This window comes from Fringilla coelebs (assembly GCF_963513975.1).
Source record: "Fringilla coelebs genome assembly, chromosome: 2".
Lineage (NCBI taxonomy): Eukaryota > Metazoa > Chordata > Aves > Passeriformes > Fringillidae > Fringilla > Fringilla coelebs.
The window spans coordinates 28881310-28898311 of record NC_140029.1 but is presented as its reverse complement, the minus strand read 5'-3'; the positions used below and the strand labels follow the sequence as shown (position 1 = coordinate 28898311).

General features: G+C 37.2%; 1 protein-coding gene across 2 annotated transcripts in view; it reads right to left on the bottom strand.

The window, feature by feature from the left end:
• TGFBRAP1 (transforming growth factor beta receptor associated protein 1) overlaps positions 1 to 17002 on the bottom strand; it is a 36828-nt gene that overhangs the window by 14716 nt on the left and 5110 nt on the right. For both annotated transcript variants that reach the window (XM_084227191.1, XM_084227192.1), the window contains exons 3-5: positions 11645 to 11839; positions 10509 to 10663; positions 4755 to 4837 (exon numbers count right to left, since the gene is read on the bottom strand). In XM_084227191.1, coding sequence (XP_084083317.1) covers positions 4755 to 4837; positions 10509 to 10663; positions 11645 to 11839 — 433 coding nt within the window. The remainder of the gene's footprint in view (positions 1 to 4754; positions 4838 to 10508; positions 10664 to 11644; positions 11840 to 17002) is intronic.

Below are 17002 nucleotides of genomic sequence, written 5' to 3'. Positions count from 1 at the left end.
CAGGCCTTGCTTTAGAAGAACAGCAAGCAAACATCCTGATGTTTTAAAATAAAATATCCTGATATTATAAAATATCAGGATATTTTATAATATTTTATTTCACTGTCAGAGTTTTTATTCAGAATTCATGTTTAAAAATTAACATTACTGAAGTGCAGGAAATATTGTTGCTGGAAAAAAAAAAATCAAAATTAACTTGACAGTTCTCTAAAAGAAGCCCTGTTTAGTTATTTTGTTGCAACTACCTGGTGATCAGCCAATTCAAAGACTTTCTCTTCACAACATTGATTGGAATGAATTCCAAAAAGAAACAAATGATAACACAGAATGAGAAAAGCGACAGATTTCTACAGGCAATAAAGTGTGAAAGATCATCATAAACAGGCTCATCCCTTCACTACAGGCATGCCCTGCATCATTCACTTCTTGCCAGAGACACAATTCTAAAACCACCCAGGAAATATGAACAAATAGGAGCCATCACCACAACAATCCCCATTTAGAACTTTGCTTTCAAGTTAATACAGTCCCTTGGCTACAAAAATCTATACCAGGAGAAGGAAATTCTGGGATAAAGCAGCAACAGCAAATTTAACAGCAGCATCCTCTCTTCTAGAACCTAGTGACTGCAAAGCACAGGAGTAGCAACATAGCCAATACAGAGTAACCACAACAGACAAACTTGGGAAGCCTTCCCGTGAAGAGAGGTTTGAACAGCAGGTTTTCCCAATTCCTATAGAGAACTCCTACTGCCTAAAGCCCACCTCTGCACTAGAAAGACCCACTTCTAACAGAGGGTAAAGCATTCAGGTCTACTTCACAGATTTCTGCAGTTGAAATTTCTTTTAATCCTTCTTTTGGGATTTGGCTTTGAAATTCTTAGATCTACATTATGATAAGAGGCAGAATAACCCAGAAGTAGCAAGTTCTGTCAGTGGCACGACCTGATGGTTCCAAGAATATTTGAGTTTCAGTAGGAACTCACCACAGTAACCTAACTGCAGTTTTAGCTACTGCAACTACTCTGAAATTTCAAGTCCTGAGATTAAATATATTGAGATGCATTACACTAGAAAATTAATCCTATTTGAAGAAAGAGATTTTTTTTCCCCTCCAATCCAAATAAATCTTCTCTGATTTGTTTTAGAACAAAAGTCAACCTATAATTTGAATAATATTCACAGGCTGCTCAAAATTTGTGTAGAAAAAAGTAGTCTTAATAAATCTGGAGAAATTCAATAATAAACATCGATTCCCTTGCTAGCTATGCTGTCAAGTATTTGGAGATGGCCCTAAGCTTGAGTTGGAGACTATGACCATTGAAATAGATGATGTTAAAAAATGTTATATTTAATATGCCACTTTTAATAAGTTTCAAAACATTTTCCAACTTCTACAGTAGTTTCTGAGTCCTTTCATCTTACTACCCAAGTTTTCCTACTTAAGGAAGTAGTCCTCTACCTTACCTCTGACTTCACAGATTCTGGCCTCGATGATCTGTTTCCAAAAGGAGAATCCATTTTAACTTTGGCTAGCCCCGAGCCTGGGCTGTGAATCCCCTGTGGTTCTCTCAGCAGGTCTGACTCAAGTTTAGCTGTACAGTTTTGTTCTCCCCACAGCAGTGGCAAGCAGCAATCAAGCAGCCTCCTTTAAAGCACTACATTATCCACAAGATTCTTCAAAAAAATACCAAATACTAAACAATGACCCCATCTGCACAAATGGCTAACATTCAGCTCAAAGCTTATGGCCTCTGGGATTTGTGGATGTCTTGTGGATCTTTCCATCACATCTGGACAAAACTCTTTTAGAGCAGTTACAAAGGATCTCACCTCTTTTGAAAAACACATTTGAGCCTTCAGCTTCTAGCATTTCAGGCTCAGCAAAACACAGATCACACAGTAGAAAACAAACTCTCGAGACATCAGAGACATCAGTGTTGTGAGGCAACTTCCCTTTGAGCAATTCTATATTAATTCTCTTTAGGCTTCTTACACATAAACAATGCAAAAAGAAGAATCTACAAGTTTTCAGGAAACTTACACCTAAATTCAGACCCTTATATCTACAGGTATCAGAGAAGCCAAAGAAGCCTACAGTGGTAACTGTTTTGCCTAAATCCCACTGGCTGTATTGGAAGCTTATATTCTTGAATCACATTTAAGATGCAGACCCCACACCATTCCTAATTTTTATTTCTCCAGGTACAAGTACCAGCAATTTTTTTTTAATCTTTTCAGTGTAGGAGAGACTTACACCTAAATTCTCTCTATAGGCTTTCCAAGGTGAGAAATACTGTGCAAAGAGTGAACATTTTTATTTGTTAAAAAGAGTAAAGTTTAGAAAAATTCCAGCATCCAGTGGGTCAGAAGGCAAGCAATATCAAACCAGTAAACACTGAAGAGAACTGGTTTCCCTATGACATCTACCAAACATGGTAGCTGTAAGGCATGGAAAATTCAGCAAATGACCTCCTATAAAGCACTTTTTGGTATAACCCTAATGATAGCAACATGAAATAGCATAACTATAACATAACAACTGCATAACACAATACAATTCTGTTATTGCTTATAACACAATTTGTCAGACCAAAGAAGCTCTACTGTTACTTCTCACTCAGTTTTAAGGCTAATGAATCTAGCTGAAGAAAATTATCCTCCTTATGTTTGAACTATGAATTTAAGCATAAGATAGAACTGATTCTTGACAAGGTTATCCAAGAAGGGTAATAATGTAAGAAAATGAAGACCTTTAATCCTATATAATTCTCCCTACTAAGCTGTAACCGTCAGATATTTTCCAAGTAGCGAGACAATCTCACTTCATATTTAGCCAGAAGCAGGCCCATATATCACACCAAGATCTCTGAGGTACTGCTGCTACCCTGTTTCACTGCTTAACACCCTCTACTCCTCAGATAGGAACCAAGCTTGCCTTTGACATTAAGATTGAAATGCTTTCTGAGACAAGGTTGAAACATCTGCAGGGCAACGCACTGGGATGGGAGGAAGCTTCATAGACTGCCTCTTTTCATGGACTGCCACTATCTTTCCCATTTTGCCTGTGATCATCAGTAAGTTTAAAAGGAACAAGATTGATTGAGACTGTATCAGGGCACATGCAGCTGTTACTCTAACTCAGTGTGCCCACCAGGGCTGAAAATCAAGAAACCTGATTACCATAGCAAGTTTTTTCAGAGTCACCAAAATACTCTGCTTAGCTTATGTATGGCTGGACAGAAGAAAAACACAGAAACTTTTTCTGGCTTTCTTCCCTGAGCAGACATCAGCAATTCATTCATCAGCAGAACTGCTGTTCTGCTTTGGAGTTGCAGTTTTTAGAGGAAGGGAACACCCTGGGATGCTGCCTGAGCTGCAAAAGTTGTGGCTGAACAGCACATTTTCTCATGAAGCACGTTTGTTTCTACAGAGGAGCTCCCATAATTCTATTCATTAAAGCTTATTTGTCAGATGGTCTGATAGTTGGATGGAGAATGCCTAAGTAATCCTGGCTCCTTCCACAAGGTGGTAGAATCCCTCACAGGGTACATTTCCCTCATTTCACTGTTCTTAAAATATTCTTAACTATGCACCACTTGTACTTCTGCTTCAGATCCACAACCCAGAGGTCAGATACACAAGTGTCTGAAAGATAAGGGTGGAGAAAGATTGCAAGTTTCTCACTAGTGACAACAGTTACTACGTGACAGAGGAAGTGGTTGTGGCCAGAAAAATTGTCTCTAAATGCTGTTCAAGCCTTTCCTGTCATTCCCTCATTTTCACTCAGCGTATACTGCTCATCCAAGCCCAGTGTCTCTCATCATACTGGCAAGCAGGAAGTAAAATGGCAAAGTTCCTCACCAATAGCAACATTCCTCAAAACTTTACTTTCCTCAATGCATTTCCATAAATCCAAGGACAACTTTTTTCCTACACTGTAAATATGCTTACGGTATACTGAAAATTGTCTAACCTTAATCCTATTCCATAGACTCTAAACTGATTTAAAGTGAATTTCAGCAGATAACAAGGAGAGTTATTTTATGTGGTCAGCATGCATTCCACTAACTACGGACAGTGCTGCATCACAGAATGAGGCATGACTAGCAGAAATGAAATTATCAGGTAGAATAAAGATAACAAGCAGCATTTTCTGAATGAAAGTGGAGTATCAAGGTCAATTTATAAACAAGTGACTGCTGAAATGGCTAAATTGGCAAGGTTAGTACAGACTTCAAGAACAAATCTGTCTTCTGGAAAAGGTCTAGCAGAATAAGTGATAAAGCAAATTCAGTACCAACATCCTCATAAAAAATAGTGCAATTGTGTCAATAATATTTAAATTGTAACTAATGTTTAAGTTATACCTTTTGTTAAAAGTATCAAAAAAAAAAAAAAAACAAAGCAATGTTCATGCTGTAAATCACAGCACAGATTCGGGGATAAAGCCTTGACCTTCACTGGCATAAAGTAAAAAAATCTCCATACATACAAATACATATTCAAATATACTCCATACTCGAATTCTTAGTGCTACTATGTGTTAGCATCCCAAAATAAATCAGTTGCATTAACTCTTCAGCTAAAAAACTTTTATAATGTTATTTTGCTCTTAACCCCAACAAAACCATTTTATTACAGTGAACTCACATCTACATCAAAAAACATTCAATCAACTAAGTTTTTCAAACCAAGAACACTAACTCCTTATTTAAAGAAGGTAAATTATTGAATTTCTTGACACACAATTACCTGAAGAGTTCTTTTGCTTCAAGGAACTGAAGCTGTGCAAACTGTATAAAACCTGCTTGCTGCAGGATTCGTTTGTACATTACCTATAAAAAAGAAGGAGGGGGAAAAAAAGGTTTATTATATTTGTATTTATGTAGTGCTAGTTACTACTGCAATAGCTACCTGCCAAAAAACAACAAACAAATAATCTTCAGCCACACCTGACAAGGCACAAGCAAAATAAACCTTGATCCTCTACATTTTAAATTATGTACCTGAATATATTGAATCTGCTGCCCAGACTAATTTCCTACACAAATGTGCATGAACACAACATGCTCATGAGTACTTACTAAAAGCAAAGTCAACAAACAGCAAGTTTAAGTTTTCTTGTTCAAATAATGACTTAACTGACATCACACTGACTTGCTTCAAGTTTTTTCTTGAGTTAATTGCAAACATAAAAGCCAATGGTTATCTCTGAAGACCCCCACAATTCAGTAAGTGCAAAAAATAAAGATGGGCCCACTTAACCACACGCAGCCACTTTCTTGCTGTCTCATCTCTCTGCTACAAAACTGCTGGCAATTCTTATATTTTCATCCCCAGCTGATGGCCATATTTTTGACTTTCTGCCAGTTTTCCTACTTTGATTTTTTTTTAAAAATAAAAAATTCTTCCAAAACAGCTCAACTTATCTAATATATACATTGTGCAATGTACCATAAACATATGGTTAAAGACCAAGTAACCATAATATGGAAAGTTATTTGTTATCAAACTTTCCTGTTCAGGTCACATCTAGACAAAAAAGTGTTTAAATAAAGCTCAGTAGAAAGAGAACACAAAAACCACTTTAAATGATAGGTAATTATTAAATCTGAATGGTCAACCAACTACCAATTACAAGATTAAATTAAATCCTTGTGCTCAGAATATTTCCAACAGCAAAAGAGAAGTATTAAAAGCAAGGAACCTAAACTGGGCTCTGCAGAGCATTCCCATTTGTGACAACACTGGTACTTTGGCAAATACACCCAGCTACCTTCTCATGTCCTCAGTTTTTTCCTTCAATTTGCTCATGAATCCACAGCTTTTTAATGTTTCACACTGTACATGAAGGCTGGTACTAATATCAGACTTAAAAAAACATTTTCAATAAAAATACTCAGAGAAACTACAATACAATAGGAATGTATTCCAAGAAGGAATTGCTGAAGAGCACCAGTCCTCAAGTACAGTGGACTGATACTCTGATGATTTTTCACCTTGATTAAAGGTTATGGATTTACCAACAAAAAAGCTTGGCTTCAGTCCACTTAGTTTCTGCATGCTTTACTAATGGTTTGTCTAATGGAAATATTTAATCTCAGTTGTTAGCAAGTCTCTAAAATGCTTTGTAAGGCTGTGGGCCTTTTCTTACCTCCCCAAGGTATAGGAGAGAAGGGGAAACAGAGAGTAATGTTATCAGGCACCGTTTTTCAGACAAATATAACAATATAAAATTAAACAAACAATACTTCATGACATCTTTTATTAACTAATGCTTTACATTCAATGTAATGATTAAAAATAGAGTTAACTAAAGCCAAAAGAGAATTTAATTAGCTACAAAGTAAAACTTCTTTAGGGGACTGACTCACAAAATATCCAGAATATTTTGGATTTATGACAGTGTTATTACACCACTACACAGTAATCTGTGAAGCGATGAATACCTACCTGGTCACCTTCCTAATGACACTGCTGAAGGATTAAATTCTGCAAATATTTGCATCTCATGGCAGCAGAAAAATGTTAAAATCCAGCCTGACTTTCCAGAGAAAGACTTCTCACCCCACTGATTAGTATCAAAAGCAGATAGGCTGGTATTTTTACCCCCACAAAGCCTGTTTTCAATTTTTGCAATAGAGTGATCACTAAAATGTACATATTTTGTCAATTATGATTTTGTAATAAAGTTTGAATTAATTTCACTGAAAGCACTGCTTTAATTTCAGAGTTTAGTCTGTACAGCATCTTTTTAACAAAAAGTGGAAAAGAGTTCACATTGATTGTGTAACTATAGGCTGAAGGAACCAGTTTTATATTTGAACTGATAAAGTGATATTTACTTTCATTTAGATGTTGACATATCTTCAATTCTCCCTTAAAGACAGGCAACAAAAAATTGTACAATATCTACAGACAGACACTTTCTGAACTTTTTTAAGATGCAATGATGAGATGGGAAGTACCCAGGTAGATTTTTAACTGACAATATAAACACTAGATATTAAGATGTCCTAGGGTAAAGATTATGGAGAAAAACAGAACAGATTATGGAAAATCCAATACTCCCTTTCTCACAGATTTTTAAGAATGGGCTAGACCAACATGTCAAACACACACAGTTAAATTCTGTTTATGACAGGAAAAAAACCTCCAGTTCTTCCAGATCTGTTTCTCAGATCTGGAACTGGTTTCTTTTAAAAAGGTACTAAGCTACATCCAGTCAAAATTATTCAGAAATTATAAAGGACTAAAAAATGTATTGAACCACTACAGGACTTGCACTGTTGACTGAAGCTACTTTTGACCAGTAGCTACCAAAACATTACATAAGTTTTGTATTCATTCATATCTGAAAAAGCAATAGGAAAAAGGAAGATAACTGCTGAAGCTGTGATTGCTGTAGTGAAGTCTTAATTCTCCCAACTGCTAAAAAAATCCTTTCTAAAATGGTCAGAATTACCAACTACATTGTCCAAAGGAATTTTTCTAGAAAGCCACTTTGTCTTTTGGTCAGATTTGGGTGCAGTTAATATGTTTTTTAAACTAAAAAGAATTAGGAAGGAAAAAAGAAAAAAAAAAAGAGAGAGATACCTATGCAAGATGTGTGTCAATCTAACCAAGGTCTTCACTACCATCAACCATGATTTCTGCAAACGTCAGCTGTCCTGAAAAATTAATAAGTAGTATTCAGTTATTTCATGGTAGCATGGTAGAAAGGCCTTTGTATTCTATCAAAAATTATATCCAGCAGAGGTATCCATCTCCTTGGAGCACTATTGATTAGCATTTTTTACCCAGCAGGAATTCCTGATGCTCAAAAACAAAGAAATGTTCATGTTACAGCAGAGCTAAATTTGCAGTCTGCAGGAACCACAAGTCAAATAACAGGTTAGAGCTTCTAAGAAGACCTGCTACTTTTCAATAACTAAATATTGACTGTACAAATCGTTCTGAGAGTACAGTACTTCATTGCTGCTATTCCACCACCATTCTGTATTACCAGCATATATAGATATATGCTTATGCTGTTATACAGCATAAACATATATCTATATATGTTGGTAATACAGAATATATATACAGCAAAACCCCCATGTCCTCAAGATCTGCCCAGCAGCGCCCTAGGTTCAGGGGACACCTAAGATGGCATCAGCCATTGAAAACTGCATCATGTGACAAAGGGAACACTGTACTTCATGAACCACACAATAATAATCACTATCATGTGTGGAGAGATTATCGTGGCTGGATCAAGTGCCTTAATGCCAACCCTATGCGCTCCATCCTGCTGCTAGTACAAGATGGCCAAATAATGCCTTTGAAGTGTGAGCTGCTCAGGACTCAGTAATGCTTGCAAACAGATACCAGAAGATACCTATTAGAAAATACCAATTTTCTAATAGATATGATAGCTATCTGAGGATAGCTCTCAAAAAGGAGTTAGAAATAAGTGACTGTGTGGTCAGTTAAAGTATATCACAGAAATGCTGCAAAAACATATGTAAGGCGTGCAATTTCGTTGAGATTAATCAGACTTTCATTGCACAAGACTACAGCAAAGAAAGACTGATGTGCCCATAACAAACCTGTAATGACAATATCAGGTATAGAGTCCCCTTGGAAAGCAAACTCAACATGTTACATTTCCAGCTATAGACAAGCTCTGAAAAACTGAAATAATGTCTCAACAACTAGGCCAAGCTGAGTCACTTTAGTAGGAGTCAGTGGGAAACTCCATCAATTCAAGAATTTGATAATTGCTTAATATCAATTTGAAAATACACTCCAGAAATAGAACAGCTATTTTGCTTGCAAGAACTATGTTTTCTGGTTTTCAGCTGTAGCATTGAGTTAAAATAAGTGAATACCCTTAAAAGCACACTAAGTTAGAAAGAACTTACAATATTCTAGGAAACTAATTTCAGGAAGACCAACTTTGCACACTTAAGATATTTGTGAAAAGAAAATAACATATTTTAAAGGCTGAAAAATTCTTAATGCAAGAACACTGAGGAGGAATGGGATTCTACATAATGTATTTTAGATAATGAATTGTAGTTCATCCAGTGGCAAAACACAGAAAGTCATTCCCACACTAAACCTACATGAACTGTAAAGAAATAATTGGAGAATCATAGATCATCACACATAGAAGACATTGATTAGATTATGTATCCCACCCTCACAACAAGATTTGTGTTTGCTTCTTTAAACAAATTAGAAGGGAAAAGTAGGAAGTGAAGATGCAAAGCAAAACATGCTGGAAGCTGAATTCTGTAGCTGCCTAAATACTTTTAAGCTTCAAATACTTTCATGTAGTTGGACCTTCACAAAAGGATGGGAACACTTTTCTCAATGAGCTATATAGTTCCAGCAGTCTCCCAGCTGCTCATTTAAGAGAGGAGTTAAGGATCAAGATGAAAGCTGATACAAGTTTCATTTAATGATTGCCTTTTGGGCCTTGACTGAAACTGAAGTGAAAAGGAATTAGAAGCTTCTTGAAATTTAAAAACCAAAAAAGATCCTGACAGCCAGAATAGTTTTGAACCATTGCAATCCTGTATCTTACAAAGTCATGCATACCTCTCTAAACAAACCAAAAGTAACACAACTGTTTTAATGGCAACAAAATGCTCCAAAGTATATTAAAAAAAGGAAAACCACAGATTTTATGCAGGTTACAGATCAAATTTTGCTTTTACAATAGGAAAGAAACTAAGTCAAATATTCATTCAGCTACTCCATGAGTAGAGATGTCATGCTGCTTTTTACAAGTCTCTAAATAGGAGAAAATACAGTAGAATATGTGTGGCAATATAAATCAGGGGTAGAAGGGAATGAGTACAAATCTTTAACCGACTCTGTAATCAAAGAGTTTAAGACACTGTGCCACACAAAACCCTTTAAATCTGAGTTACACACCAGTACAAGCACTACTTGTAAGAGCTTGGAAGTAAGATGCATTTGCTTAAGCTTTCCCATCACCTAACTTTGAAGTTAAGTGCTACTGTGGAGTTTAGGATATGGTGAGAATCTTTGATAAAAAAGTAAAATTTCAAAATTGCAATTTGAAATAAAGAATACATTTTTAAACAGCAATAGCAAATAATAACTGAATCTAGTACCAAGGAAGCATTCACTGGATTTTCTGTCACTAGATTTCTGGTTTTGCTTTGTTTTCAATTCTCTCAAGTTACACAGTTGAAAAAATTCAACAAAACCCCAAAAGAACAACAGCATTCAACCCTGCCAAAGTTACAGCTTCTACAAGTACAAAACAATTTAGCTTTATTTAGCACAAAACAATTAGTACAATTTAGTACAAAACAATTTAGCTTTAATTAAGCAGAATACCTATTTCCTCAGGCTGAAATCGTAAAAGGTATTACAACTTCTCTACAATGTAAATTCCTCCCACACATTCTCCAATCACTTGACCAATGGAAGACACGTCCCTACTGTGAAATTTCTGTTTTCATGAAAATTAAAGGAAGGACAAACCTGAAATTTCTCTTTTGGAATATTCCTTCGAGCTCCTTTTGCTAGAACAAGGGCTTCTTCCACTCTGTGGCTAGCTAAAAGATCCTGAATCTGTTTTTCCAAAGGTAGTGGCACCAAGATATACACACCCTTGTTAGTAGCAACAATCACCTTTCCTGGACAGAACAAACAGATATATTCAATTTACAGCCTCTGCAGGAAAATGCAATTTCAGAAGTAAGCTTTAAAATACATATAAATCAAAATTTAAGATATAAGAACTTAAACAGGGTTAAAGTCCCAAAAGTGACCTTTGCTTCTACCACATTTACTCGATAGTATGGTTTACCTATGAATTCCACCTCAGAATTAGAGAGATATTGGTAAATTTATTTAGTTACAGCAGATGTTGTTCCACTCAAAGTAAGAAAAATTGACTAGAGTCACTCATGATGAACTAAGCTGGTAAGGCCACTGAAATTATTGTCCAGATTCCAGAGAGCAGGAACTTTTAACTAACAAGTATTTCCCCAGGCTTATATTTGAAAATTTTAAGCCATACATCAAATCTAGCAAGAAATATACAGTTCACAGTGCTAGAGTTCGTAGTTTTTCTGGAAAAAAAAAAAATTAGTAGCATAGTACATTCCACACTTAAGAGTTCTCAATTGAAGAACAGACCAATAGAAATTTTTGCACTTTTCTGGTTACCAATTCTATGTGAAAGACCCAATTTTAAACCTCTTACACAGATATTTTAAAAATTATTTTTCTTTTGTATTCCCTTCTAATATGTAAGAATTTTGTCAGGATAGTCAAGGGACAAACACCTGTAGATCACAACTACTGAGTTGTAGCATTAAATTAACATGGCTCCTTTGAAAGAAATAATCAAGTTACAAGAAAAAGCTCTAACTCCATAGCCTCCTACACAAAAATTAACTTGACAATTACAGGACATTTAATGAGCATACATTTTGTTAGAAGCTTGGAATTTTGAATTACTGAGATCTGCAAGGAATCTAATGAGGAAAGCACTTGCAACATAAGTTTCAACAGTCAACACACTTGTTTTATACTTTGTTTAAAAAACAAACCCAAGTGACTTCAGTGGTAGTTTCAAAATTATTGATGCAACAAAGTGTCCTTTTTAATACCTTCAAAGTCCTGTAGAATGTGACCTTCTTTAAAAGGCAGGGTTTGCTTTTGCTGCTGATCCAGCATGCTGTGCACCGTAATGAACTCATCATCGAGAGCAACCACGTAAGGAAAGCACAAAGCTGCCCCAATCACGTTCTCTGACCAGTGCACTGGGGCACGCTGTGAAATCCCATCTACAGTAGCAAACATGCCTAAAAAAGGGAAAAACAAAGCCTGAGGCTCATGCTAGTTGAGGATTGAAGACTGCTCTTCCCAACACAAAGCAGGGTACCAAGGTACAGCAATGGAAAGTCTCAGAGCAGGTGCAGTATCAAGGCAGCATGATGACAACACATCACCTCCCTGGACCTAACAGAGATGTTGGTTAATTCAGTTCAATTTTTTTTAATTCTATTTCAACACAGGAAGAGACAATGCCAAAAACAGATAAGAGATGAATACTGAAACAAACTAGCAAGAATTATTCAAGTTTAGTAAATTTAAGAGCTTTCTTAAAGGAATTATGCCATGTAGTTTGAATTCATACCAGAACAGTAACACTTGTTGAGACCCAGCTTTCAAAAAATCTTGCCTCAGTAGGAGCTGCAGACCTGCACCACCTGACCTATCAGGCAATGCAGATATGTTTGTTCTTGTAGTGTCCAATGACTACAGAGCATTTTAGTGGACACAATTGTTTACTTACACTTTTTCACTTTTGTTACAGCCAGCCTTTTCAGAGAACAAGGGCCCAGCTCCTTGGGGTGAGTCACTTCCTGTGAAGCATCTGCATTTTCAATCATTTGAAAAAATGCAGAGGCTGTGTATAAAGCAGCACAGAGTAAAGATTTTCTGTTACAGTGATAACTCCTATGCTGTCTTCAGAATAACCAGATGGAAGCTTCAGTTAATTTGCAGGGTGTTTTTTAACAATGAAAAGGTCCTTTACTTTCCTCATGTCTATTCTGTCCTCCATTCTTCTCCTAGCTTAACAAACTTTTAAATTGCTGTAGGACCACATGCCACTGGTTCTATTCATATAGATATTTCCCAATTTTGAGACATTATTTGAAGAGAAATTTCAGTCACAATTTTCAGGCCTAGTTCCATAAATATTTACCAGCACAGTGTAAATTTCTGTTCTAAATATGAATTCATACCCCTTAAACCAAGAATTCTCAGGCCATTAAAAAGACATGCCCATGAAAATTGATCTTTGGCAGCAGTGAGCCACTTGACAGCTGGCAGAATAAGTCTGAGCTCTAAAGAACCGAAGAGATTAAAAGATTATGTTATTCAATTTACAAAATCTCTTCCAAACAGAGGATAATAAGGCAAGACGAGCTGGGTACAAGGACCTTCTTGGAATGAAAGGAAAAAAAATAAAACAGAGAAAACAAAACAGAAGATTGTAGACTTTTACAGAACTACAGTGTAGAGACCAAGCTTTCGGATCCCTTACAGTGGCTTTCAAATGATCAGCCCTTTCCCCTTGACTAAGGGATCTTTTCCACTACAATGATCAGCTTTTCAACCAGAGCACCTTACAGAAAATTTCTAACTCGTAAAATTTAATTCCTAATTTACTCTATAGATCTTGATATTCTTATGACTCAGCAGTAAAATTTTATGTCAGGCAAAAGGTACTGTCCAGTTTTAAAGGCTTTCAGTTGTTATTCCATGATATAACCCTACTTCAAAACATGGGAGAAAACCTTTACTAAATACATGTTAACCAGTAGTAAACTTAGGGCTTAGTATATTTGAAAGACTAATTCTTAGGCTTTTCTATTTCTGTGATGTTCTAACACAAATAATTATAAACCCCTTTTTTTTTTTTTTTTAATGAGAAAGCTCTTTTTTAGGTAATTTAAAAATCCTTTATGGAAGTGAAAAGGTACGCATTCCAGTCAATGTCTCTCTACATCCCTCTGCCTTCAATAGCTAGAGCTTCTGTGGCAGAATGATGCATTTTCTGTCTTCATCCAGCTCTCACCTAAGGATAACAATAAACATAACTACAACAGGAACCACAGCCTTTTTATAGTACAGGAATGCAGCTGATGAAACCTGAGATGAGGCCGGCAATCAATTCCATACTAAAAATTGCATAGGCTACCTACGGAATACAAGTGTTGAAACAAAGCTACACTGTTTTCAGCACCAAGAGATACAGAAATATTTTGAATCATCTGCAAACTGTTGAAGGTATGCCCTTCCCTACCACCCATGTTGTTAAAATGATGTTAGTATTGATCTCACATTGGCCCCCTGGGGTACAAGACTAGTGGCTGCACTTTGCACTGATGACTACAAATCTTTCAGCCAAGCTTTCAATCCACCTTAGCTGTTTCTCCAGCTCATTCGTCCTCTGTTGGTCTACAAAGGATGTCATGGCAGAGAGCATCAAAGCCTCGCTAAACTTCACAGGATTACAGCTCCCCTCATTTGCCAAGATGGCCTCTAATCACAGAAGACAGTCTGGTCAGGCAATTTCCCCTTTTTAAATCCACATGGATTACTTTAAATCATATTCTTGCCCTTTGTATATTTGGAAACAGCTTCCAGGATTTTCTTAGATCACCTTCCTGAGGGATCAGGGTAGGGCTGGCTGTACTTCCCTGGTTCCTTTCTCTTGATCACCTAATGCAGGAGTGAAAACATTTGTTTTCTTCCAGTTTTGAGGAACATCTTCTGATCATCATGATCTTTCAAAGATAAAAAAATTGGCCTCACAATGACATTGACCATCACCCTCAAGCATTCATGAGAACATCCTATTAGATCCCATGGATTTGTCCCATAACCTGATCCTTCTCTGCTGAGTTCCTAAGGGATGATGATTCCTGAAAGAAGGTCATACCAGTAGACTTACATAAAGAAGGCATTAGGCACCTCAGTCTTTTTCATGCCCTTTAGCATCAGGCCCTCCACCCCATTTAACATGGGCTTCCACTAGCCTTCCTGTGCTGCTGATATGCCTGTAGAAGCTGTTTTTCTTGCCCTTCATGGCGTTCAGCACAGTCAATGCCAGATGGACATTGGCCTCTGCCCTGGTTTTGGAGAGAGTTAATTTTCTTCTTAGCAGCTGGTGTTTTGGATTGAGTAGAACAATGCTGATAACACACTGATGTTCAACAGAGCACACCCCTTCATCATCTCTTCAGCCACTATCAGCGCACTCTGGAAAATTCCTGGCCTCCTTGTCTGCTGCTGTGCTGCCCCTTTAGAAGGTACTGGTTCAAGTGTACCCTAAAAACCAGGGCCTGCAAATACAGATTTCTTCCTGTTACCCGAAGAGGGTCTTACCTACATTTTTTTCTTGATGAAGTGATCTGTTTCAGGCACTTATCACAATGAGTTTGCTCACCCTTGTTAGTTTGCTCTCTAACCCAAATCCATAAACTCTTATTGGCCTCGTCCTTTGTTCCAAGACACCCCACCACATCTTTCTACTCCTCCCATGTAAAGGGTAACTCACATCTCAGCTGTTAAAACACAGCTGTGCTGATTTCCCAGAAAAAGTGAGAGAGCTTCCACTACTTCTTTCTCTGCATATGCCTGAAGTTGAACTTTTTCAGCTCTGTTTGCTGCTTATGAGGTCTCTTATCACACCACCTTGCACTCATTTGTTTGCCAACACAGTCTACCACCATGCCTAGCCTAAATCCAATTCACCATGTTGCTCAGTCAAGATGGGAAAACCACTTTTACCTCACTTGACCTGGTGGATTCCATCTCTTCCTTAAATAAGGATCCATAGTCCTAAAAGACAAAACCCATCACCAAAAGCTGTACAGTCCATTGGTGATCTGCACAATCCAGGTACGCCTCCTCAAGACGTTTTCTTACCAGCAGGATTGATGAGAAAACCCCCATTTCCAATATGAGGGAGTTCCCCACTACTACTATTTGCTAATTCCTCCTGGTGCTACTGCATTGTACAGGCTCAGATGATTTGTTGGACAGAACTTCCTGCTTTTCATCTGCTGCTCTAAGCAGTGAGCATATATATATGCTATATATAGATGTAGATCAGCAAGCATAGAAGGAGAATTCTTCCCATTATCAGAAGTCATGAGTTTCCTGTGTCAGACATCACAGAACAGCAGAGACCCAGCCTGTCCTTCCCCTCTGTACAGCTGGAGGTTGAAGCCTCATGCCTGGGCTCAACTTCCTTTTTGCCATCTCTGGTGCCATGTACTCTGCTGAACTCCCACTGCATCTCATTTACTTGGCAACAGAAATTCTCAACCAAGCACGCATACAGGCAAGGCCAATATTTTTCCTTGGTCCAGTCTCAGCACGAGGCAGGAGGCACAGTGTTGAGCCTATGGTGTGAGGAGTTGTACCCTCCACTGGGAGCTCAGCCTGAGTCAACACCTCAGACCTTTTGGGGAAGTTCCTCCAGCTGGTGTTGGGAAGCATATCCTGTGCCAATATCAAGAAGTGTCCACTGTAATTTTAAGCACTTAAAGCCTCTGTACAACAGGAAATCTGATCAAAAACATGCAACAAGAGCTTCACAAACTAAAAAATGGAATTTTGGTAAGCAGTTTCATACATATCGGAAAGGACTGATTTCCAATTTTAAATTAACTAATTAGTGAAGCACCAAAAATGAAGTTCCTCCTGCTTTTGAAAGAAAGCACTAAATACTAACTGCAAGTAAAGACAACTAAGTGCCAAATGGCTAATTATCTGCTATGAAAAGTTCTAACAATCAGTTAAAATCCAATGAGCAAATAAAGGAAAAGGTTACATACACAATAAACTCAGATGTTTTACATTGATTATCATTTTAAGCACTTGTTTTTTGCCAATCTAAATTCCAGTTTAACTCTGAAGAAAATTAATACAAATAAGTGTCACCTCAGACACTCTAAAGACAAATATATTAATGCAGAATATCTCCACCTCTGTAAAAGAGGCTGAACTTAGCATAGATGCTCTACCACGTGCCAAACCAACATGCCATGATCAATGAGACATATGAAAGCAAACAAAATTAGAACTGAAGATTTACATCAAGTCTTTTCAAGTCCATGCATTCTACAGCAGAGGCCCACCTGAGACACCAAGATACACAATGCTTATCTAGTATAAAGGTGCCCAACCACCTTCATAACTTCAAATAGACAAATGTTAAATACACTAGGAAGTGTACCAAGGAGGACCAGCAAGATGAATAATACTTAGTCAAAACATCACTGGGGAGGGAATAGGGAAGAGGAGACAAAAAAAAGGTGAATTGAGCAAGGAAAAACTATACAGTGATAGCAAATACTATAAAAGGTCTCTGAGGCAGTACAAGAAAGACTTTGCCCATATCATGAGGAAAAGAGTGGTTTATAGCATGTTTACAGTAGCACAAG